Here is a 23,601-nt window from a genome sequence, read left to right on the forward strand (position 1 = left end):
ACAGAGAGACAAATGGGAAATGTTAGTGGTGCTCAGAGCTAATGGTCAGTTCTTTAGCTGGGTCACTTCCTAAATCAGATCCTGCTAACTATGGAGAAGATATCTTCTGAGCAAAAAAGTTGACTTACGGGTTCCAACAGGAATTTTGTGCTTTCCCCAAATGTGAGAGGCAGGCTATATGTGAAATTTTATAATTTTTGGAACATCTCAATTGTTGTGTGGAGAAAATGGAACAGGATTGAAATTGTACTATCTACATTTAAATGAATAGAAATAAAATATTATTAGAACTTTAGTTACACATTTACATTAGCCTCATTTCAAGTATTCAGTAGGCATATGTGGCTAGTAGCCACTGTATTGGATAGCATAGTTACAGAAGGTTTGAGTGGACACTATTGCTCTAGAATATGTGGTTGGTGTAGTTACAGAATTTCAGGGAATAGTACAGTCTTAGACCATATGCCCTATAACAAATCTCTTTTTTTAAAGATTTATTTATTTATTATTTGAAAGTCAGAGTTACACAGAGAGAGGAGAAGCAGAGAGAGAGAGAGGTCTTCCATCCGATGGTTCATTCCCCAGATGGCTGCAACGGCCAGAGCTGCGCCAATCCTAAGCCAGGAGCCTCTTCTGGGTCTCCCACGTGGGTGCAGAGGCCCAAGGACTTGGGCCATCTTCCACTGCTTTCCCAGGCCACAGCAGAGAGCTGGATCAGAATTGGAGCAGCTGGGTCTCGAACCGGTGCCCAAATGGGATGCTGGCACCTCAGGCCAGAGCATTAACCTGCTGTGCCACAATGCCAGCCCCCAGAAATCTTTTTTTTTTCCTCTAGTTTTTTTTTTTTGTGTGTGTGTGTGGGGGGGGTCTTTTTGTTTTTAATTTCAAATACTGAAAAAGTCTCCTGGACTCTGTGGGGCTCCTAACACTCATGGCTCCTTTTCTCCACACTCACTGCCCATCTCCCCACAACAAATCTATTTCAAGGATAGAACTTTTTTCAAATGAACAGTTTACATGAGTTCTCAGCTTGCTCTGCGCACATAGAGGAGCTGTCTGCACGAGTCCTACATAGACTGATAGTGTCTTTCACCTAACACAAGGTCTTCAGCCACATCCAAACAAGGCATGTATCTACAGAGCTGAATTAGAGTCCCTTAGCTCCAGTCTGCTCCACCTCCTCCCTCTCACAGCAGCCCACACCAGTTGCGTGGTTAAAAAGGATAGTCAGGAATGTTCTGATCGGCTTCCAGCCCTAATTCATATTCCTCCAAATCTCCCACCTCACCCTCTCAACCCCACCCCCAGGATTTCATTGAGATGTTTTCCCAACAGTTATTTGGAAAAAAGGTAAAACAAAAAAGGTTAAAGGTCTTGGTGCCAGGCCCAAGGGGCTCCATGCGCCGGGACACCAACAGGCAGGGGCTTCTGCCTCTCCAGCACCTGAGCCACCACTTGACCCCTGGCTGCAAAGGCAGGGAGGGACAGGAGCCAGCCCAGGAACCAGGGGCAGTGTCTCAGGATCTGGCGGAGCCCCAGGCAGCATCGTTCAACTTGGCCACCGGCAAGCTTGCAGGTGATGAGTGAGGACTTTCTCTGGGGCAGATCCTGTGGGGTGGGGATGTGGTCACCAGTCACCAGGTTCTTGTCTGGTCCTGCCCTTGGCAGCTGCTTATTCTTCATCTTGGCTTTGGCCATGTTGCGGTCTCCTGAGTCAAGGTACTTTTGCTTTTTCTGGAGCCTCTTCATGAGGAAGTCAGAGCCTCCGGGCTTTCGCCCTAGGCTTGCCTATTTGGCCTTTAGCTTTGCTTTCTCAGCTCCTTCAGGGAGAATACCTTCTTTCTCTTGTGTGTCCTGCTTCTTCTCGCCAGTCTCCTCAGCAGGGTTCTCTTGTTTCTGGGACATGGCAGAGCCGGGGTTGTGGAGTATAGGGGGCCCGGGAAATCAACCACAGAAGGGAAGGGAGAGGGGAAATGGGGACGATCAGCGCTGTTGCTTAGGCTCCTGTCACTAGGGTTGCTCAAAATGGTGGCCCTCTCCCATCTATAACAAATCTTTTATCAGTTTACCACTAGTTCTCAATTTCTCTAACATGTTGTGAGGGGCAGTGCAAAAAGTATAGGGCTGGGCTTCAGAGGGTTTCGTTTATATCTTAGCTCCCATGTTTACTTGCTGAATGATTGTGAACACATCTTATAGCCTTGGCTCCTTCTTACATGAAATATGAAAGTTGGGGGACCAGCATAGTGGCGTAGCAGGTTAAGCCTCCACCTGTGAACAGGCATCCTATATGGGCACTGGTTCAAGACCTGGTTGCTTCACTTTCAATCTAGTTCCCTGTTAATGGCCTTGGAAAGGCAGTAGAAGGTGGCTCAAGTGCTGAGGCCCTTGCACCCACATAGGAGACCTGGAAGAAGCTCTGGCTCTTGGCTTTGACCTGGCCCAGCCCTGGTCATTGTGGCCATTTGGGGAGTGAACCGCCAGATGGAAGATTGCTCTCTCTCCCTCTCTACTCTGTCTCTGTAACTTTTTTTTCAAAGATTTATTTTATTTATTTGAAAGACAAAGTTACAGAGAGAGGTAGAGACAGAGAGAGAGGTCTTCCATCTGCTGGTTTACTCCCCAGATGGCTGCAACAGCTGGAGCTGCGCCGATCCGAAGCTGGGAGCCAGGAGCCAGGAGCCAGTAGCTTCTTCCAGGTCTCCCACGTGGGTGCAGGGACCCAAGAACTTGGGCCATCTTCCATTGCTATTCCAGGCCATAGCAGAGAGCTGGATGGGAAGAGGAGCATCCAGGACTCGAACTGGTGCCCATATGGAATGCCGGCACTTCAGGCCAAGGCGTTAACCTGCTGCGCAACAGCATTGGCCCTGTCTCTATAACTTTTTAAAAATCTTTAAAAAAAAATATGGGAGTTGGATCATGTGAATTCTTTTTAAAGATTTATTTTATTTACTTGAAAGAGTTACAGAGAGAGGTAGAGACAGAGAGAGGTCTTCCATCTGCTGGTTCACTCCCCAGATGGCCACAATGGCTGGAGCTGTGCTGATCGGAAGCCAGCAGCCAGGAGCTTCTTCCAGGTCTCCCACATGGGTGCACGGGCTCAAGGACTTGGGTCATTTTCTATTGCTTTTCCAGGCCAGAGCAGAGAGCTGAATTGGAAGAAGAGCATCTGGGACTAGAATCGGTGCCCATATGGGATGCTGGTGCTTCAGGTTAGGGCTTTAACCCGCTGTGCCACAGCGCTGGCCCCACACAAAGTTTTTGAGTTTTAAAATTCAGTAATTTAGGGGCTGGTACTGTGGCATAGTAGGTTAAGCCTCCACATGTGGTTCCCGTATCCCACATAGGTGCCGGTTAGAGTCCTGGCTGTTCCACTTCTGATCTAGCTCCCTGCAAATGGTGTGGGAAAGCATTGGAAGATGGCCCAAGTGCATGGGCCCCTGCACCCATGAGGGAGACCCAGAGGAGATTCCTAGCTCCTGGTTTTGGATCGTTCCAGCTCTGGCTGTTGTGGCCTTTTGGGGAGTGAACCAGGGGATGGAAGATCTCTCTGTCTCTCCATCTCTCTCTCTGTAACTCTGCCTCTCAAATAAATAAATAAATCTTTAAATCATTGATTCAATAATTCGTTGTGTTTTTTTTTTGACAGGCAGAGTGGACAGTGAAAGAGAGAGACAGAGAGAAAGGTCTCCCTTTTGCTGTTGGTTCACTCTCCAATGGCCACCGCGGCTGGTGTGCTGCGGCCAGCGCACCACACTGATCCGATGGCAGGAGCCAGGTACTTATCCTGGTCTCCCATGCGGGTGCAGGACCCAAGCACTTGGGCCATCCTCCACTGCACTCCCAGGCCATAGCAGAGAGCTGGCCTGGAAGAGGGGCAACCAGGACAGAATCTGGCGCCCCGATCAGGACTAGAACCCGGTGTGCTGCCGCTGCAAGGCGGAGGATTAGCCTAGTGAGCTGCAGCGCTGGCCCTTTAATAATTCTTTTTCATAGAAATATTGAGCTCATAGGTCCTACTTAGATCAAAGACTTTTTGGTTGAGAAATAGTGACCTTTTAGCATAGATAATTGTCAGCAGGACCTCCCTCTGATGTCTTCTTCTTCTTCTTCTTCTTCTTTTTAAAGATTTATTTTATTTATTTAAAAGACAGAGTTACAGAGAGAGAGAGGTAGAGACAGAAAGAGAGAGGTCTTCCATCTGCTAGTTCACTCCCCAGATGGCTGCAATGGCCGGAGCTGCACTGATCTGAAGCCAGGAGCCAGGAACTTCTTCCAGGTCTCCCACATGGGTACAGGGGCCAAGCACTCTGGCCATTTTCCACTGCTTTCCAAGGCCATTTGCAGGGAGCTGGACCAGAAATGGAGCAACCAGGACTCAAATAGGTACCCACATGGGTCAGCGCCAAAGGTGGAGGCTTAACCCACTATACCACAACTCTGGCCCCCGTGAGATGTCTTAATATTTTATGTTGTATTCAAAGCATGATGAAGTCTCAGCCCATCAAGATCCTCCACCCAAGTATCTACCAACAGAGTGTTTTGATTTCACATGATTTGCCTTGCAATTCTGTGCTGTTGGAATTTTCATACTTTGTCTTTTTTTAATGCATTTTTTTTTTGGAAAAAAAAAGCTATTTGAATGCTAGAGAGACACAAAGAAAAGATAGAGAACTCCCAAATGCTTGCAATGGTTGGGAATGAGCTGGGCCAAAGCTGAGAGCCGGGAACTCAGTACAGATTTCCCATATGGGTGGCAGGAACCCAATCACTTGAGCCATCACTGCTGCCTCCCAGGACCTGCATCAGCAGAGCTGCAGTCAGGACCTGGAAGCCAGTATGGAACCCAAGTACTCCAGTATAGGACATGGTCATCTTGAACACTAGGCCAAATGCCTACCTCCGTATTTCTCTTTGTAAAAGGCCTCGTTGTATTAATATGGGTTAGTGATTCTCCAGAACTGTAGTAGTGGCAAGAGGAGTTCTTGGCAATTAAACTCCTCACCTAGGTTTTGAATGACATCAGTCTTCTGACTTGTGGGCTGCTTGGGGTCAGTTTGATTTGCTATCATAGCTTTTCTCCAGCTTTGGTCAGAATTGAACCAATAGCATTCAAGCTGCAGCAACTGCTCAACACCTGTGCTGGCCCACTGCTCCCAGCCTGTTATAATCAAGATGGTGGAGCATCTTTATGTTAGCAGTTTAGACATTCAGATAAGTTATTGCTAATCTGGCTGTTCCTGGTAAGTATTTTCTTTTTCTCTGGAAGGAGGTCATTCAGTTGAATAAGAGCCATTACTGATTTTTCTTGCTAAGGTACTATTGAGGGAAAATGTACGATCCTAGGTCTTTGAACTGCTCATCACTGACTGGCTGTGTCCTTGGGCCGATCCCTGACCTTCTCTGAACCAGAACACTCTATAAACACTTTCTCTCCATCTTTGATCAGAAGGTGCAATGTGATATGAGTGTTTTTTTTTTTCAGCATCCAGTTTTCCCACGAAAACAAGAGTTTGCACTGAGAGTGCAACTGATTGGTATTCTTTCTATAATAAAGTATTATTTATATATAATATAATACATATAATATATAATATAATAAATATAATATATTCTTATATAATCAAGGCTTTGACTTCCATAGCTAGAAACAGAGGGAAATAGCTATCTCCCTTGAAGAGACTCTTACCTATTATTTCAAGTGCACCAGGATGTTTTTGTTGTTTAAAGCTCATTTGTCTTGAAGCTCATTAAAAATACGAGTTTTGAGGTAAGCATTTGGCACGGAGGTTAAGATGCAGCTTGAGACATCTGCGTCCCGTATTGGAGTACTTGTGTTCAAGTCCGAGCTCCTCTTCCAATTAGCTTCCTGCTAATAGGCACCCTGGGAACTTGGGTCCCTGCCACTCATGTGGAAGAGCTGGATTGCATTGTGGACTGCAGCTTGGCCAAACTTCGCCTGTTGTGGGCATTTGGGAGAGTGAACCAGTGGATGAAAGATATCTGTTTCTCTCTCTGCTTTTCAAATAAAAATGAAATAAAGACTTTTTTATTTTAATTTTTAATTTGTTTTTAACAGATGCAATGTGATTTGTAGATACAGTTCTGAGAACATAATGATACGCCCTTTCTTCCCTTCTCTGCCTCCCATCCTCTTCTCTCTCTTTTTTTTTTTTTTTAAATAAGAACTTCGTAAAATGTGGATCTTACATTTTAGCAGTTACTTTAAGAAGAAAGAAGAAACATATTTTGCTAAAACCTTGGTCATCCTTGGCTAATACCCTGGATGTTTGTGCTGTGGTGGGTGTGGTTTGTTCAGCTTTGTTACCTAAAATGTGTTCCAATACCATGAATAACTGAAGTGCTGGCTGTCCTATTCTCCAGCCCTTTCTTCTCTTTCTCTTTTTGTTTCTTCCCTTTCTGCTTCCTCTTATTTAGTGTGACCTCACTGTCTAGGCCCCATGTGGAAAAAGGTTGCTGTTCTCGGTTAGTCTGGATGAAAAACACCTATGATTCACTCTGTTTCCCACCCACCTTGTGGTGGTGGCTTGTGACTTTAAATCAGGAGGCAGGAGGAGAGGCTGAGGGAGAGGGAGAAGACTCCTTCCCGCAAGGCTGGTGTGCGTGTGAGTGATTGCGACTGCAGGCGCATGCACACGGCAGCAGGCCGCCTGTGTGCCCTCGGGTGAGTGTGCATGCATGTGTGTGAGCACGCAGCGCGCACGCACATGCCAGCACGCCCTCCTGCAAGCCCGGTGCGTGGCCGTGTGTGTAGCGCACGCACGCACACCCGCCCCGCCGCGGGGAGGGTGTGTGTGTGCGTGTGTGCCGCGCGCGCCCGCCAGCCCTCCAGCTCGCGCGACCGCGGGGCTCTCCCGCACACACGCCGCTCACCAGCGCCCCTCCCTGTGCACGCCCAGCTGTTTCTATAGGAACCGCGACGGCGCCGGACCCCCTCCAGCAGAGGCCCCCGTGCGAGCATGCCCAGTGCAAGCCGCTAGTTTGGCTCTGGTCTAGGTTTCCAGTAAGTGGCATGCGGGACTCCGGAGAGATCCCCAAGAGCTGAGCTGGGAGCCTTTGTGTGCAGAGGGAGGAGGCGGCGGCCGCGACTGCCTGGCTGGAGACCTGGCCCGGGGCAGCAACAATGCTAGCCTGCCTGGCCCGGGGGAACTTACTGGACGTCCTGCAGGAGGGCTTCAATGAGGTAAAACTGCCCTGCTCCGCCCACTCCCCAGCTCCCCTCCCCCAGCGCCTCCCGCCTAATTTCCAGAAGGGGTCCTCCTGTGGCCCCACAGTCCCATAGTCTCCGGAACCCCGGAGCAGATCACCCGCAGAGCCCTAAGGGGGCTAGAGTGGTGGGTGCGGTGCAGAAAGGCGAACCCGGAGAAATCAAAAGGGCCGCCCGCCTCCCGCTAAGCTGAGCGGGGCGATGACCTTCTCTGGTAAGCTTACCTGAGCCCAGAGGGCAGGACCACAGATTCGAAGTCATCTCTGCAGAAGAAGTGATCTCCACCCTCCCGCGGGAAAAGCCCAGAGCAAATCCTCAGGGGAGCCCTTAATATGTGTTAGAAGTGCTCATTCTGTTTCAGGAGCCCTGGGAGGGGTGGGGTGGCGAGGCATGGCATTGGTAGAAAGTTTGAGAGTGGGCAGGAGGCTGTGGGCGCTCCACATGAAGCGCCCCCTCCAGAACCCGGGGCAGTAAATACTTCTACAGCCTAGGACACGGTTGACTGAGCAGCTCTGCAGGGGTGACTGGGTTCTGGGCCCGAGGCAGGGGAGCCAGTGACAGTGGGGCTGGGTGGGGTTCGAGCTGCCCAGGGGTCATTCTCTGCCCCACTCCTTTTCTCCCACCATGGCTGTTTATTCCATCTGCTTCTCTGGTTTGCCGCCTATGGCCTCTACTGCCTTTGAGCCCCATCCCTTGGGATTGCGTTGGGCCAGCACCCGGGAGACCTTGGCTGTTTGGTCTGCCTGTCTTTTTTCCTCTCTCTCCATCTCTCCCTTTCTTCTCTTTATGAATTTTTCACATTTAAGTCGTTTTAAAATCACTTTTAGTTTCATCTTAAATATGGCCATTACAGGCAAGACTGAAGTGCCTTTGCATCCCCCCCAGCCACCCACCCAGTTCCGACCTCTTCCACAGAGGTAACCGTTCTTGTGAATTTTTGTGTGGAAGACTTTTCTCCCTACAGCTGCACCACGGCTGCTTTCCTTGGTTCCTGGTTCTCATTAGGAAGCTATGTAGCCTGACCTGCCTCAGAACCTTCCCTAGTCCTGTGCCCCAGCCTCATTCCTGACCCGGAGGAAAGCCGCCCAGATGCTGTCCCGACCCGACTAGCTGAGTGGGAATTTTCCTCTGGCGGAGGAGTGTCCCAACCTCCTCTGAAGGGCAGGGCTCACATCCTGCCTGCACTGCAGGGCTCCTGTCTTTGCATGGCCTCTGGCTGAACACATGTAAGGGGCTTGTTAACAAAGAGCTGTAGTATGAGTGGAAACGGGAGCCAGCCGGGGAGCTGCCTCTTTGAATGCTTCCAATACTCCTGGTTCCTCTTTTTCCCACTGCTCTGAGCCTCTGAGGGTCCCTTAGTCTGTTTCACCCACCCATTGTGGCAGAATCTCCTTTGGTCCTTTTAACCCAGCCCCCAGGTATTAGATCCCATTGTCCAATTAGGAGGAGGAAATCAGCCCAGAGACAGTCCAAGTCTTTGCTTTCTGCTCATTTTCACTTACAGACCTTTCAGCTTGAAAAGTCACAAAAACCAGGAGACTTGATTATCTTTTTCATGCTTTGATCCTTCCGTAAATATTGTGACCTCCTATTCTTGTAAACCAAGGCAGAAGAGGGGTGGGAGAGTTGTCTTTTAGCGGTAGCAATGAAGTCGTCGTAAAAACAAGATGCCCAGCTTTATCATCACTCCAGCTCTAGAATACCGCGGCAGTGCCTCTGTTTTCTCTCCCTGAAAGTCCCTCCACTGGCTAATGTGCATTTGTTCCCCTCTGCTATAGATGTGAGCCAATGAATGCTTTTGGTTTCTCTGCAAAATTGACATCATCTAAATAATTGTAACAGTACTATGTTAAATTTGAATAGGCCCTAACAGTTTAAGTAGTTCTGTCATATGCATAATAGATTATATTAAGCAGTTCCTTTCAAATGCAGTATCACATTGAGTGCTACTGAGTAATGGTCTGATTGCTTATTCCAGAGTTCATAGGGACACTTTTTGACCTATTCCAGCCCCTAGGGTTGCTTAATAGATCCAGTAATATTCAGTCTCTTTTGTCAGAGTCATGTGATAGGGATGTAAATAGGGACTTAAAAGGTAGTGTCAAAATTCATTTTAATTCCCCTGAGAAACTCTTCCTACTGAGGCTAAGAATACCACACATGCATCCAGGCACCTCCTGGGAATGATTCTAGTATATCTGAAGCTATTCTTCATCACCTAGATGCTTTATAGCTCTGTGTTTAGAGCTGTGACCTCATTCTCTATGGCAGAGAAAACTGCCACCGGAAACAGAGCTATGGCCCTAATTGGTTAATTATAAGGGAACCCTGCAGCAAAGAGAAACCCTGCCCTCTGAATCAAGGCTTCTCTCTACCCACTGTTGGCCTCTGTTCTGTCTGTATGCCACTGTGCATAACTATGCATGACAGAATTCTCTTCTGCCATGTTTCTCGCACAGAACTCTGGCCTCAATATGCCTGACAAATAACTTGCAGAATTGATTCCTGTCAGTTTTGTCAATGCGGTCTCTTACAGACATGGTTAATTTGCACTGTGAATCATTCACAAGTTTTGGCCAATGGCACATCATTCTGTAGCCCATCCTGGCTGTCATCTCTGATCTCCTATGTTCTGGGTGAGGCCAGGCTTTCTGTTGAGTTCACGATTTTTCCACTCTGCATCTGCCTCAAAGCTATTTATTTGTTTTCTCAGCCACTTGGTATTGTCTTCTCAGTGTTGTCTTTGGTTAATGTGCCAACATAAATTTCTGCAAGTGTTTTTCTGGAGGCTGAACTTTCTTTTTAAAAAAGTCTTTTGGTGCTTACATTGGGAGGTTTTGAAAGATCTGATATTTTAATAAGGTTTGGCCAATAAGCATTTGCTCATTTAGATATTCAGTCACTTATTGATTGAGAGAGAGGATAGATAAAATATTTGAAAAGCACCTGGATCCTGCTTCCAATGAATTTATAGGGAGACACAAGATATACCCAAAAACCATAATAGGATGTTTAATGTGATAAATGTCATAAAAAGGTAGTGTTTATGGAAGGTTGTAGAGATACCTTCTAGTGAATAATATCATAAAAAGTGCCATTTACCAGCCCACTTGCTCACGGAAGCCAGATTTTTTCCTTTGCTAGTCTGGTATATGCATGCAAGCAATCACCAGACATTCATTGAATTACTGTGCTTCCCAGGCATTGTGCCAGGCTCTGGAAATTGAAGTTAAATAACAGAGTCTATGCCCTAATGTATCTCACAGGCCAGTGGAGAGAAACTAAATATTCAGATGAGCAAACCTGGGAAAATTGTGGTGGTACAGAAACTGTGTTTGTGAAAAAGAGTGAACCTGTGATGTGAATGGCCTCAGAGGCTGAAATTTGTGGATTGTGACAATGTTGGTTGACAGCTTTTGAACATAAAGCCTGGCAGACTTTCCCTCTCAGTTCCCCATCCAAGTAGAAAAGTAGACTCTGAAGTCCCACATTAACATCCATCTGCTTGGCAGTCCCTGGGAAATACAGGAGGGGTCTTTGTCTGGTCTCATCCCCATGAGGGCATGTACAGTGAGGAAGAGGATTGGCAGGTGGAGCAGCTGCAATGAACATCTCGCCTAAGTGCCTCGTGCCTTCTGTAGAGTAGCATTGCCAGCACTGGGTCAGAGAGAGGCTTTCAGACACTTCCTCAATCAATTCCCCTGTGCATTGCTATAGAAATTAAAGGCCTGTTAAGTCTTTAATGTAACAAAGCACCACACCTCTCAACCTTCTATTTTCCTATCCAAACTGATTTCTCTTCTCCCTTCCCAGGCTCGTTGGCGCTGTTCCCACAGGAGTCAATGCCAGCTCAACAGATGCTCCCTGGCAGCAAGCTCTCAGGGAGCTTTATGTTCCTTGTGGAGAGGGATGGGCTGGCGAGGCCAGGAGCAGCGACAGAGCACTGTTTGCCAGGTGCCACTCTGCCAGGCAATTCAAAGGGCACCAGAAATGCTCCCTTTGCCATTAGTGGCCTTGTTGGCTAGACTGTAAAGACCAAAGGCTCAAACTCATACTTCCTGAGTGCATTTTCTTATTTGTTAGCTCCCAAACCAGACTCCATTTAAATGATCATGGTACAACCTTCAGACACTAGGTATGGATGAGAATAGGGACCAATTCCAGTGGGCCCAAGGGTGGGCTCCTTGTCCTGCTTCTCAGATAAGGGACACTCTGAATACAGAGTGATCTATTATTCATTCATTCACATATTCATTTACATGCATTTATTAAGTTCTTACCTTGTAACATACATTCATGAAGGAGCAAAGTGTTTATGGAATTCATATCTAATAGACATTTAAAAATAAGGTTAGGAGACAGTATCATTCAGAAAGTTTCAGCTATTCTATTTTTTAAAAATATTTGTGTATTTATTTGAAAGGCAAAGTTCCAGAGAGGGAGGAAGAGAGACAGAGATCTTCCATCCACTGGTTCACTCCCGAAATGGCCAGAAGGGCTGGGAAGCCAGGAGCCAGGAGCTTCATTTGGGTCTCTTACATGAGTGGCAGGGGTCCAAACACTTGAATCATTTTCCACTGCTTTCCCAGGGCTTAGCAGGGAGCAGCCAGGACTTGAACTGCTGTTCATCTGGGGTGCTGGTGTTGCAGGCAGCCGCTTACCCTGCTGTGCCACAGCACCAGCCTCTATTTCTGAGACACTATCCTATGACCATTGGGCTGAATACTAATATGAAGAGCCCTGTCCATATATGGAAATTTATTTTTACCTAATTAACCAGCAAGTACAGTGAACTAAGTGCTTTTCCTTGTTTAATAAAGACCTGAAAAAGCTAATAGAAAAGAAATACAATATGTGTTCCTTGACTGGCAGAAATAGATCAGAAATAACTTAAGGTTTCCAAACATCCGGCCTTCCTCTCAGTTTCTCAGTGCCTCTCCTACCCCCATCCCTCATCTGCTGCTGCCAGAGGGTCACAGAATTGTAAACAGGTATCTTATTTCACTGTAAAACTGATGTTCTGGGGCCGGTGCTGTGGGGCAGTGGGTTAAGCCACAGCCTGCAGCATCAGCATCCTGTATGGGCACCGTTTGGAGTCCCAGCTGCTCCACTTCCGATTCAGCTCCCTTTTGGTATACCTGGGAAAGCAGCAGAAGATGGCCTAAGTCTTTGGGCCCCTGCATCCCCGTGGGAGACCTGGAAGAAGTTCCTAGCCCCTGGCTTTGGCCTGGCCCAACCCTGGGTTGTTGGCCTGTTTGTAGAGTGGACCAGCAAATGGAAAGTCTCTTTCTTTCTAACCTTCTCTCTGTAATTCTGCCTTTCAAATAAATAAATAAATCTTTTAAAAAACAAACAAAAAAACCCTGATGTGAGTTTTTTTTTTGCAACTCTAAGTTATGTAATTCTAAGCAAACAAGTCTTACTCAGTTCTCTTTGACCTTGAATCTTGGAGGTGAGAAAACAGAGGCTGGGTTTACCAACTTGTTTGGAAGGAAGGGCAGGTCCCAAAGAAAAACAGAAAGTTAATTTGGTGCAAGAAGCTTTTGAAGTCAAAATTTCCTACCCAAATGAAGAATGTGAAGAGGTTGTCTATAGTAGAAGAGTTTTAGCTCAAATTGTGGTGGGTGTCTTGGAGGTAGCTGATGGAAGTTATGTGTCACTCCTCGGTGGTACCATTGCTCTCAACAACTTGAGCTAGGTCCAGTCTCTGCAAGCCAAAATTCTGCCCAGACAATGGTGACTATTTAATTTTTTTAAAGATTTATTTATTGGGGCAGGCGCTATAGCACAGTGGATTAAAGCCCCAGCCTGTGGCACCGGCATCCGATATGGGCACCAGTTCGTGTCCTGGCTACTCCACTTCCAATCCAGCTCCCTGCTAGTGTGCCTGGGAAAGCAGCAGAGGATCGCCCAAGTCCTTGGGCCCCTGCACCTGCGTGGGAGACCCAGAAGAAGCTCCTGGCTTCTAGTTTTGGATTGGCTCAGCCCCGGTTGTTGCAGCCATTTGGAGAATGAACCAGTGTATGGAGGACCACGCTCTCTGTGTCTCTACCTGTCTTTACCTCTCTTTCAAATAAATAAAATAAATCTTTAAAAAAAAAAGATTTATTGGGGCTGGCGCTGTGGCACAGTAGGTTAATTCTCCTGGGAAAGCAGTAGAAGATGGCTCAACTCCATGGGCTCCTACACTTGACTGGGAAACCCAAAAGAAGCTCCTGGCTCCTGACTTCAGATTGGCTCAGCTCCAGCTGTTGTGGCCATTTGGGGAGTGAACCAGCAGATGGAAGACCTCTCACTCTCTGTCTCTTCCTCTCACTGTCTGTGACTCTACTTCTCAAATCTTTATAAAATATTTTATTATTTGAAAGGCAGAGATACAGAGAAAGAGAGAGAGAGAGAGATCTTTCATCTGCTGGTTCACTCCCCAAATGGCCGCAAATGGCTGGGGCTGGGCCAGGCTGAAGCCAGGAGCCAGAAGTTTCCTCTGGGTTTTCCACGTGGGTGCTGGGGCCCAAGCACTTGGGTCATCTTCCACTGCTTTCCCAGGCACATTAGCAGGGCTCTGGGTTGGAAGTCGAGTAGCCAGGACTTGAAATGGCACCCATATAGGATGCTGGCACTGCAAACGGAGGCTTAACCTTCTATTCCACAGCGCCAACCCCAGTGGTGACTATTTCTGCAAGGACTTTTCCTTCCCCGATTCAGAGGTTATCATAAAAACCCTTAGACTTGGGGAGGGCCTTTGGTGCAATAGTTAAAGAAACCATTTGTGGGGCCAGTGCTGTGACATGGCAGGTAAAGCTGCTGCCTGTGGGGCCAGCATCCCATATGGGCTTCAGATCGGCTCAGCTCTGGCTGTTGTGGCCATCTGGGAGTGTATCAGCAGATGGAAAACCTCTCTCTCTGTCTCTCCCTCTCTCTCTCTGTAACTCTACCTCTCAAATAAAAAAATAATACAATAAATCTTAAAAAAAAAAAAAAGCCATTTGGGATGCTCACATCGCATGTCAGAGTTTCTGGGTTCACGTCCCACCTCTGCTTCCCATTCCAGCTTCCTGCTAATATGCACCTTGGGAGGCAGCAGGTGATGTCTCAAGTACTTGAGTCCCTACCACCCACATGTGAGATCTGAATTGAGTTCCAGGCTCCCAGCTTTCACCTGGTCCAGCTCTGATTGTTGGTGGGGAGGCATTAGGGGAATTAGTCAGTGGATGGAAGATGTCATCTCTCTGTCTCTCTTTCTCTGCCTACCAAATAAATTAAAAACTAAATAAAACTTTTTTAAGAAAAATAAACAACCCTCAGGTCCACCAGACTTTTGCTTTATGCTGGTATTCTTCTAGCTTCCCCAGAATAAGTTGGAGATGAAATCTGCACCAAGATTAGTTCTAGATTATCACTGACATAGTGTGAGGATAGTTCAGAAAATTTTGGGAAAATTGCATTAAAAACTAGGTTTAAGGGCTGGCACTGTGATGTAGCGGGTAAAGCCGCCACCTGCATTGCTGGCATCCCATATCGGCACCGGTTCAAGTCCCAGCTGCTCCACTTCTGATCCAGCTCTCCACTATGGCCTTGGAAAGCAGTAGAAGATGGCCCAATTCCTTGGGCCCCTGCACTTGTGTGGCAGACCTGGAAGAAGCTCCTGGCTCCTGGCTTCAGATTGGCACAGCTCTGACCATTGCGGCCATTTTGGGAGTGAACCAGCAGATGGAAGACTTCTCTCTTTTTCTCCTTCTTTCTGTAACTCTGCCTTTCAAATAAGTAAATAAATATTAAAAAAAAAATAAATAAAAGGTTTATTTTAGTGCAAAAAATTTTTAAATCCATGTATAATTTTTCATTATATGCATTTTCCATGGACTTAAAAATTTATTTATTTATCTATTTTAAAGGCAGAGTTACTGAGAGAGGGAGAGACAGAGAGATAGGGCTCTTCCATCTGCTGGTACACTCCCCAAATGGTTGCAATGGCCAGGGCTGGGCCAGGCCAAAGACAGAAGCCAGAAGCTTTATCCAGGTCTCCCACATGGGTGATAGGGGCCTAAACACTCATGCCATCTTCCATTGCTTTCCTAGGCGCATTAGCAGGGAGCTGGATTGGAAGTGGAGTAGTTGGAATGCACACTGGTACCCGTATGGGATACCAGCATTGCTAAGCGGCAGTGGCTTAGGCAGAACACCACAGCTCTGGCCCCTTCCATGGACCATGTTTCTTTTTTTAAGATTTATTTATGTATTTGAAAAGCAGAGAGACAGAGGGAGAGAGATTTTCCATCTGCTCCCCAAATGGCTGCAATAGCCAGAGCTGGGCTGATCTGATGTCTCCCACATGGGTGTAGGGGCCCAAGTATTTGGACCATCTTCAGTTGCTTGCCCAGGTGCATTAGCAGGGAGCTGGATTGGAAGTGGAGCAGCTGGGGCTCAAACCAGTGCCATATGGATGACAGCGCCGCAGGCGGCAGCTTTCCCCTCTATGCAACAGTGCAGGCCCCTCCACGGACTTTTAAAGTTAATTAATTAATTAATTTGAAAGGCAGAGAGAGGGAGAGAAAGAGAGAACTTCCATCCTCTGGTTCATTCCCCAAATGGCCACAACAGCTAAGGCTGGGCCAGGCTGAAGGCAAGAACTCCTGAGCCCTCCCACGGGTGGCCAGAACCCAGGCAAGTAGGTCATCATCTGCTGCCTTTCAAGGCACATTAGCAGGAAGCTTTATCAGAAGTGGAGCAGCAGGGACTCAAACCTTCTGCTCCAATATGGGACACCAGTGTCGCAAGCCATGGTTTAACCTGCTGCTCCATGATGACTTTTTGAAGTCAAAAAGGCTCCCTGGCCTTTTTGAAGACTCCCCCCCGTACAATATGTACCAATTGTCTTTCCTTTTTTTTAATTTTCCTTTTTTATTAGTTAGGTTGCAAGTGCTAAGAACTCAACTTGTACTAACAGAGTTGGGAAGTGGAATGTACTGATTCATGGACTCCAAGGGAAGTCTGAAAAGCTAAACCATAGAAAGGGCTGGGATGCAGTCGTTTCAGAAACAATGAGAATCAAGAACACAACACTGGCAGGCTCTCTCCTTATTTCCTGTCCCTTGTCTCTGCTTCTTTCAGTAGTTGCTTTATTCTCTTTATCAATGACTTTTGCCTCTCAGGTGGGCAACATAGCTTATGGCAAGATTTAAATCTTCTTTCTTACATCTTTGTCTGAGGGATATGGGGTCGGAGAGCTAGGGACGGATAGTATTCTTATATATCAGTTCAGAAAATTCCAGGGATTGGCTAGGCTTGACCAATCGATTTCACGAGGCTGAACAACTGTGGCCAGTGCCTGAGGTGGGATACCAATAGCAAACTGGCCACAGGGCCGACCAGAGGGCACATGTTCCTATGGATCATTGTGATCCACCAGCTACCCTAAGAACTGACCATGGGCGTAGTTGGAATCCTTTAAGAAAATTTATTTATTTATTTGTTAAAGCAGAATTAGAGAGAAAGGGAGTGGGAAAAAGAGGTCTTCTATCCATTAGTTCGCTCCCCAAATGGCGGCAATGGCCAGGGCTGGGCCAGGCCTGGGCCAGGCCAAAGCCAGGAGCCAGGAACTTCATCTTTGTCTCCTATGTGGGTGCAGGGGCCCAAGCACTTGGGCCATCTTCTACTTCTATCCCAGGCACATTAGCAGGGATCTGGAGCAGAAGTGGAGCATCTGGGACTCAAACAAGCTCCCATAAGGTACACCGGCACTGCAGCCAGAGGCTTAACCTTCTACACCACAGTGCCAGCCCTCTGGTTGGTCTTACTGTACCTCTCTAGCTGTTAGAAAAACAACAAGAACTAGAGATGTATTCAAGAGAAATTTCTTAAGATTCCAGACATTTTGATTTTGCCAAATGTGCTACTCTTTTCTTCACTGAACAATGGCTTATGAAATGATAATGATGGAAAAAAACAAAATGTAATGGGCTTGTTGCGGGGTGAGAGTATGTATTTTGTTTCAGCTGCTGAGAAATTCCTTAAGAAGTTACTTTGGATGGGGGGTGGGTGGGGCAGGGATTTGGAGATGGAGCAAAAGGATGTATGAGTTGGGTTTCCTGGCCCAGCAAGAGAAGCTCTGTTTTTTTTTCCCTCTAGGTTACATATCTGGCCTTCACATGAATTATATTTTTAAAAAAGAGTGAGGCAAAAAAAAAAAGGCGAAGAAGAAAATAAAACTTGTAGTCCTGTGCCCAGAGAGTGACAGCCTGTTGCAGAAAGCATGTGGTATAGCTGTTGTAAGAGGAGCTCTAATGGATTGTTACATTGCAGATCCATGCAGGGCCTGGGCTTGTGCACAGCCCTCTTTAAAGATAAAACCTTTATCATTAAAGGGGGTGTGCTTGCTGGTCCTCACAGGTGTCAGCTCTGTCCATTTAGTCTGTTTTCTCAGAGCAGCACCAGGAGTTTATATCAAGAACAGGATCTTACCCTGTGGTTATAATACCTGATATCTTCAGGCTAGGGAGATAAGCAGAGCCTCAGTTTAGTGTTTGGCTTCCGAGGTTAGACTACAGTGGAGAGGCAGGACCGAGGGAAGGGCAGGGCGACCCTCACTGTGGGTAGTAGCCCCACTCAGCTGTGAAGCTGTGCTTTCTCTTGACACATCCACGTCAACATAGAGACATGGTGGTGACACACCAGAGGCCTTTCTACAATTACATTTTTAAATCAATAATTGAGGACATACTTATCCACTTTTGAAGTTACGTGAATCAGGGTAGAGTACTGAACAGCTTTAGCCCCTTAATATCTACCACTCTCCTAGGGGATGTCAGGATCCAGGATGCTGGTAGTCGGGCCTCCCAGTTCCAGGACCCACCCTACCGGAACCCTTGTCCCCCTCTGTGCCACTGCAGTAAGACCACATACCAAGGCCACACCTGGCCTGCAGAATTACTCTACCCCTGAAATCTTGAGGTCTGAAACCGTCTCTGTGCTCTAAACCCTAATTCTCACAGTCCTGCACTGCTGTTAGCCTTCTGTCTCATTCCATCAAGTTCTCCTCCTTGCTGTTCTCCATCCTCTCTCTCAACTTCTCCATGGTCCAGATTCGCCATCAGTCACTTCAGATTCGCTCTCACCACTGCCCTCGCTTCCTTGCCCTGCTGGTTGACCCCTCTCCTCTGACCGTGCCCAGCCCCAGATGAGCCCGCCCTCGGCTTCCTCGCTCCCGGCCCAGGCCTGCCTAGTGCGCCTGGCGTCGTCCCAGCACTGGATGATTGGCCCGGTGGCAATTCTGGGATTTCCAGCCCTAGCTGGTACTCAGTACTGCCAGGCAAGTCCAGCAGTCCCTGTTTCTCCCAGCTTCTCACAGGGCCAGTCCCACTCCCGAAACCTCTTTCGTTCTCCTTGTCCTTTCCCCTCTCAGCAGATAAACTGGACCGCTTCACAGTGACTGGGGGGCTGTTGGGCTGGATGCCTTCAGCCTCCCCCTTGCCCACCTCCGTGTTCACCCACACAGACGCCTCCTTTTGATCAGAGGCAGTGGGCCTCTTCCTCTCCTCTGAAACCTTGCTAAAGCCTTTACCTCCCCCTCGTTCCTTGTATGCATTTCAGCCTCACTGACCTGTTCATCTCTGTCTACAGATCCTCTCATTCTGAAACACCCTCATTCTTATCCCATCTTCATCTCCAGTGGATACCCTTCCCCCTCCCTACTGCTTCTATTTTCTTGATTCCTCAGATCCTTTCTGTCCGCTGCCATCTGACTAACCCAAGAAAGAGTGAGAGCGAGTGAGTGAGAGAGAGATCTTCAACCTCTTGGTTCACTCTCCGGATGGCCGCAGCAGCCAGGGCTGAGCCAGGCTGAAATCAGGAGCCAGGAGCTTCATCTGAGTCTCTCACATGGATACAGGGGCCCAAGCACTTGGGCCATCTTCTACTGCTTTCTCAGGCCATAGCAGAGAGCTGGATTGGAAGTGGAACAGCCGGGACACTAACCGGCGCCCATATGGGATGCTGGCATTTCAGATGGCATCTCCACCCACCATGCCACAATGCTAGCCCCAAACCTGTTAATTTTTAAAAAAAGATTTATTTATTTGAAAGCCAGAAAGAGAGAGAGAGAGGGAGGGAGAGAGAGAGAGAGAGAGAGAGAGAGAGAGAGAGAATTTTCCATCCAGTTGTTCAAATTCCTGCCACAATAGCTGGGGGTAGGCCAGGCTGAATCCAGGAGCCAGGAACCCAATCTTGGTTTTACACATGGGTGACAGGAACCCAGGTACCTGGGCCACTATCTGCTGCCTCCCAGATGCACTAGTAGGAAGTTGAATTGGAAGCAGAGTAGCCAGGGTTCAAACCAGGCACTTGATAAGGGAGGCCAGCATCTCAAGCAGCCTGGTACGTCATAACACTGGCCTCCATGGTTTTTATTTTTTGAATTTTTATTTATTTAAAAGCAGAGAGGCAAAGAAAAAGAGAGAACGAGAGCTCTTTCGTCTTCTGGTTTACTCTCTATATGCCCACCACAGCCAGGGCTGGGCTAGGCTGGAGACTGGAGCCTGGAATTCAGTCTGGGACTCACATGTGGGTGGCAGGGCCCCAGGTACTTGACCTACCATCTGCTGCCTCCCAGAGTGCACATTAGCAGGAAACTGGACCAAAAACAAAACAGCTGGGACTTGAAACAGGCACTGTGGTCTGGCCTCAGAGAGGGCATGCAGCCCATCCCATCCTTTACGTGTTGATACAGCTCGGCTTCTGTTCTGAGTCTCTTTTCATTTCTCTCTTTTTACATTTTCCATGCTATCATAGAAATAATATATTATTTGAAATAAGATGTCGTGAGTTCAAATCCAAATCTGACCACTTATCAGCACTATGAACTTCACCAAAGTTTCCTGTATGAAAAATGGGGCTAATAATATTCATTTTCATGGTTGCTCTCTGTCTGCCTCTGTCTCTGACTTCCTGCTTTTCAAATAAATTAAATTAATTAAAAAATATAACTGATGAAATGAATAATTTCCTAGCAGGATAATGATTACCAAAATTGATAAAGACAGAAAACTTAAATAGACCAATTTCTATATAAGAAATAGAGAACCTGATTAAGGGACTGTTTTTTAAAAAAAAATGTGCCAGGCCCAGAGTCAGATATTTGACCAACAGTTAAGACACTCCTGTCTCATGTTGGAGTTTTTGGGTTTGGCACCCACCACCCTCTCCTGACTTCAGCAACTGCTAATGCATACCCTGGGAGGTAGTGGTCATGGCTCAAGTCACCCGCGTGGGAGATCTAGATTGAATTTCTGATTTCTGGCTTCATCCTGCCCCAGCCATGACTATTTGCAGGCACTTGGGGAGTGAATCACCATATGGAGGATCTCTCACTGTCTCTTTGCCTCTCAAATAAATTAAAAATTAAAAGAAAACTAACAGGCCCATATTATTTCATAGGGGATTTCTACCCAACCTCTAATTGCAAGATAGTCCCAATGCTTTGAATGAAAATCAAAGTAAACTCTCTGTTTTGTTTTACACAATGCTGGCCTCTCTCCAGTTGTTTTTAAAGCATGTATAATATTGTTGTCAAAACATGATAAGGACAGTGCAAAAAAGGAAACTAGACTAGTGTTGTCTATGAATATCTGTGAAAAAGTATAAAATATGTAACTAAAAATATTTTATTAATGAGCAAAATCCAGCACCACATTAAAAATACAATTTGCCTTCACTAGGTTGGATTCATTCCAAGAATGCAAGGTAGGTTCATTCTTAGGAACTCCATCCATGTCATATACCATATTAATAGGTCCCAGGAAAAAGAATCATTGAGTTTTCTCTATGAATTCTGAAAAAACTTTTGTCAAAATTTGACATCTGTTTATCATAAAAATCCTCAAGAAAATAGGACTTGATGGATACATTAAAAAAAAAAAAAGATTTATTTGTGTGAAATAGTTACAGAGAGACAGAGAGGCAGAGAGAGAAGGATCTTCCATCTGTTGGGGCACTCTCCAGATGGCTGCAATGGCCAGGACTGGGCCAGTCTGAAGCCAGAAGCCAGGCTGTCCTTCTGGGTTTCCCACAACACACTGGCCATCCTCACTGCTTTTCCCAGGCCATTAGCAGGGAGCTGCATCAGAAATCGAGAAGCCGGGACAGGAACTGGGACCCACATGGGATTCCACAGTTGTAGGCAGTGGCTTTACCTGCTATGGCACAGTGCTGGCTCCTTGATAAATACTTTGTTTTAGCATCATAATTATACATATATATATAGATATATATTTACATGCATACTTACATACACACATATACACTATACATGTTTATATACCCTAGTAATAATACCAATAACCTACTAAATTTGGCACCACTAGAACTCTTTTCTCTCAATCTGGAAGCGAGGAAAGGACACCCAAAATCTCTACTCCTGTTCAATATTGTACCAGTGGCATCAGCCAACTTAATTAGACTAAAAGTGAATAGGGACACAAGAAGTAAACTTCTTTTTGCAGGTAATATGACAGTTATCCTGGAAATCATAGAGAATTGATGATAAAATTTAACAATAAAAGTTAAGGTTGGGCTGGTGCTGTGTTGTAGCAGGTAAAGCCCTTGCCTGCATTGCGGGCATCCCTTATGGGCACTGGTTCAGGACCCTACTGCTCCACTTTGTATCTGGCTCTCTGCTATGGCCTGGGAAAGCAGTTGAAGATGGCCCTTGCCACCCATGTGGGAGACCCAGGAGAAGCTCCTGGCTCCTGGCTTTGGCTGGGTACAGCTCTGGCCATTGCGGCCATCTGGGGAGTGAACCAGCAGGTGGAAGACCTCTCTCTCTCTCTCTCTCTCTCTCTCTCTCTCTCTCTCTCTGTGGTGATAGGCTGTAAAGCCTACATAATGAAATCAGAAGCCTTCTTATACACAAGCAATAACTAGTTAGAGAACATGTTAGAGAAAACCTCATTTCCAGTTGCAACAAAGATTAAGTGCTTAGAAATGAACTCAGTAAGTATACAATACCTACAAAAGGAAAATTATAAAACACTCCAAGACACACTTGAACAAATTGAAAGACATCTCATTTGACTTTTTTTTTTTTTTTAAAGACTTTATTTATTTACTTGAGAGAGTTACAGACAGTGAGAGGCAGACAGAGAGAAAGGTCTTCCTTCTGTTGATTCACTCCCCAGATGGCCGCAATGGCTGGAGCTGTGCCATTCTGAAGCCAGGAGCCAGGTGCCTCTTCCCAGTCTCCATGCGGGTGCAGGGGCCCAAGCACTTGGGCCATCATCTACTGCTTTCCCAGGCCATAGCAGAGAGCTAGATTGGAAGAGGGGCAGCTTGGACTAGAACTGGCGCCCATATGGGATACTGGCGCCGCAGGTGGAGGATTAACCTACTGTGCCACGGCACCGGCCCCTTGGCGTTTTTTGAGTAGCATGATTCAACATCATAAATAAGTCTGTTCTCCCTAACTTAGTTAAGTTTAATACAATCACAATAAAAATTCCAACAAGCTTTTTTTAAGGACATTAGACAAATTGAAACTAAAATTGATATAGAGAAATTAATACACAATAATCTAGTTAAGAAAACACTGGGACTATTTCCTTTGTTCTATCAAACTATAACTATGGTTTGTTCCTATCAACAAGAGTTATTTAGTCTCTCCGAGTAAAACATTGTGGCACTGGTACATGAACAGACAAGTGAAATGGAATAGAAAGCCCAGAAATAGAGCCAGGAACTTACATCAATTTAGTATATGATAAAGTTGAAATTCAAATAACTGAAGTAAACAGGGACTTTTTAATAATGATGCTGGGGCCAGCGCCGCGGCTCAATAGGCTAATCCTCCACCTTGCGGCGCCGGCACACCAGGTTCTAGTCCCGGTCAGGGCTCCAGATTCTGTCCCGGTTGCCCCTCTTCCAGGCCAGCTCTCTACTGTGGCCAGGGAGTGCAGTGGAGGATGGCCCAAGTGCTTGGGTCCTGCACCCCATGGGAGACCAGGAGAAGCACCTGGCTCCTGCCATCGGATCAGCGCGGTGCGCTGGCCGCAGCGCACTGGCTGGGGCGGCCATTGGAGGGTGAACCAACAGCAAAGGAAGACCTTTCTCTCTGTCTCTCTCTCTCTCACTGTCCACTCCGCCTGTCAAAAATAAATAAATAATTAAAAAATAATGCTGGAAAAATCCTGTTTGCAAATTCCACGTGTGCTTCTGATCCAGCTTCCTGCTAGTGTAAACCCGTGGGAGGCAGCGTCTCTGCTACCCATATAGGAGACCCAGATGGAATCCTGGCTCCTGGCTCTTGGATTTGGCCTGGTTCAGCTCCAGCTGTTATAAGCATTTGGGGAGTGAACCTCAGGTAGAAGATTTTCCCTCTCTGT

The 23,601-nt window shown here is 46.7% G+C and overlaps 1 protein-coding gene and 1 pseudogene across 6 annotated transcripts in view; one reads left to right on the plus strand and one right to left on the minus strand.

Annotated features, from left to right (window-relative positions):
* Nucleotides 1-23,601, plus strand: part of DIXDC1 (DIX domain containing 1) — an 88,788-nt gene that overhangs the window by 5,531 nt on the left and 59,656 nt on the right. For 2 of the 6 annotated variants that reach the window (XM_070078084.1, XM_070078088.1), the window contains exon 1: nucleotides 6,786-7,207. The exons of 2 other annotated variants lie outside the window; for them this stretch is intronic. In XM_070078084.1, coding sequence (XP_069934185.1) covers nucleotides 7,148-7,207 — 60 coding nt within the window. In that variant the 5' untranslated portion in view covers nucleotides 6,786-7,147. Of the gene's footprint in view, nucleotides 1-6,785; nucleotides 7,208-7,296; nucleotides 7,446-23,601 lie in introns of those variants that run through there. 2 more of the 6 variants (XM_070078111.1, XM_070078122.1) reach the window with 1 other exon arrangement.
* On the minus strand, nucleotides 1,366-1,994 carry LOC100349889 (alpha-endosulfine pseudogene; annotated as a pseudogene).

Source organism: Oryctolagus cuniculus, chromosome 1 (assembly GCF_964237555.1).
Source record: "Oryctolagus cuniculus chromosome 1, mOryCun1.1, whole genome shotgun sequence".
In the NCBI taxonomy this organism is placed as follows: domain Eukaryota; kingdom Metazoa; phylum Chordata; class Mammalia; order Lagomorpha; family Leporidae; genus Oryctolagus; species Oryctolagus cuniculus.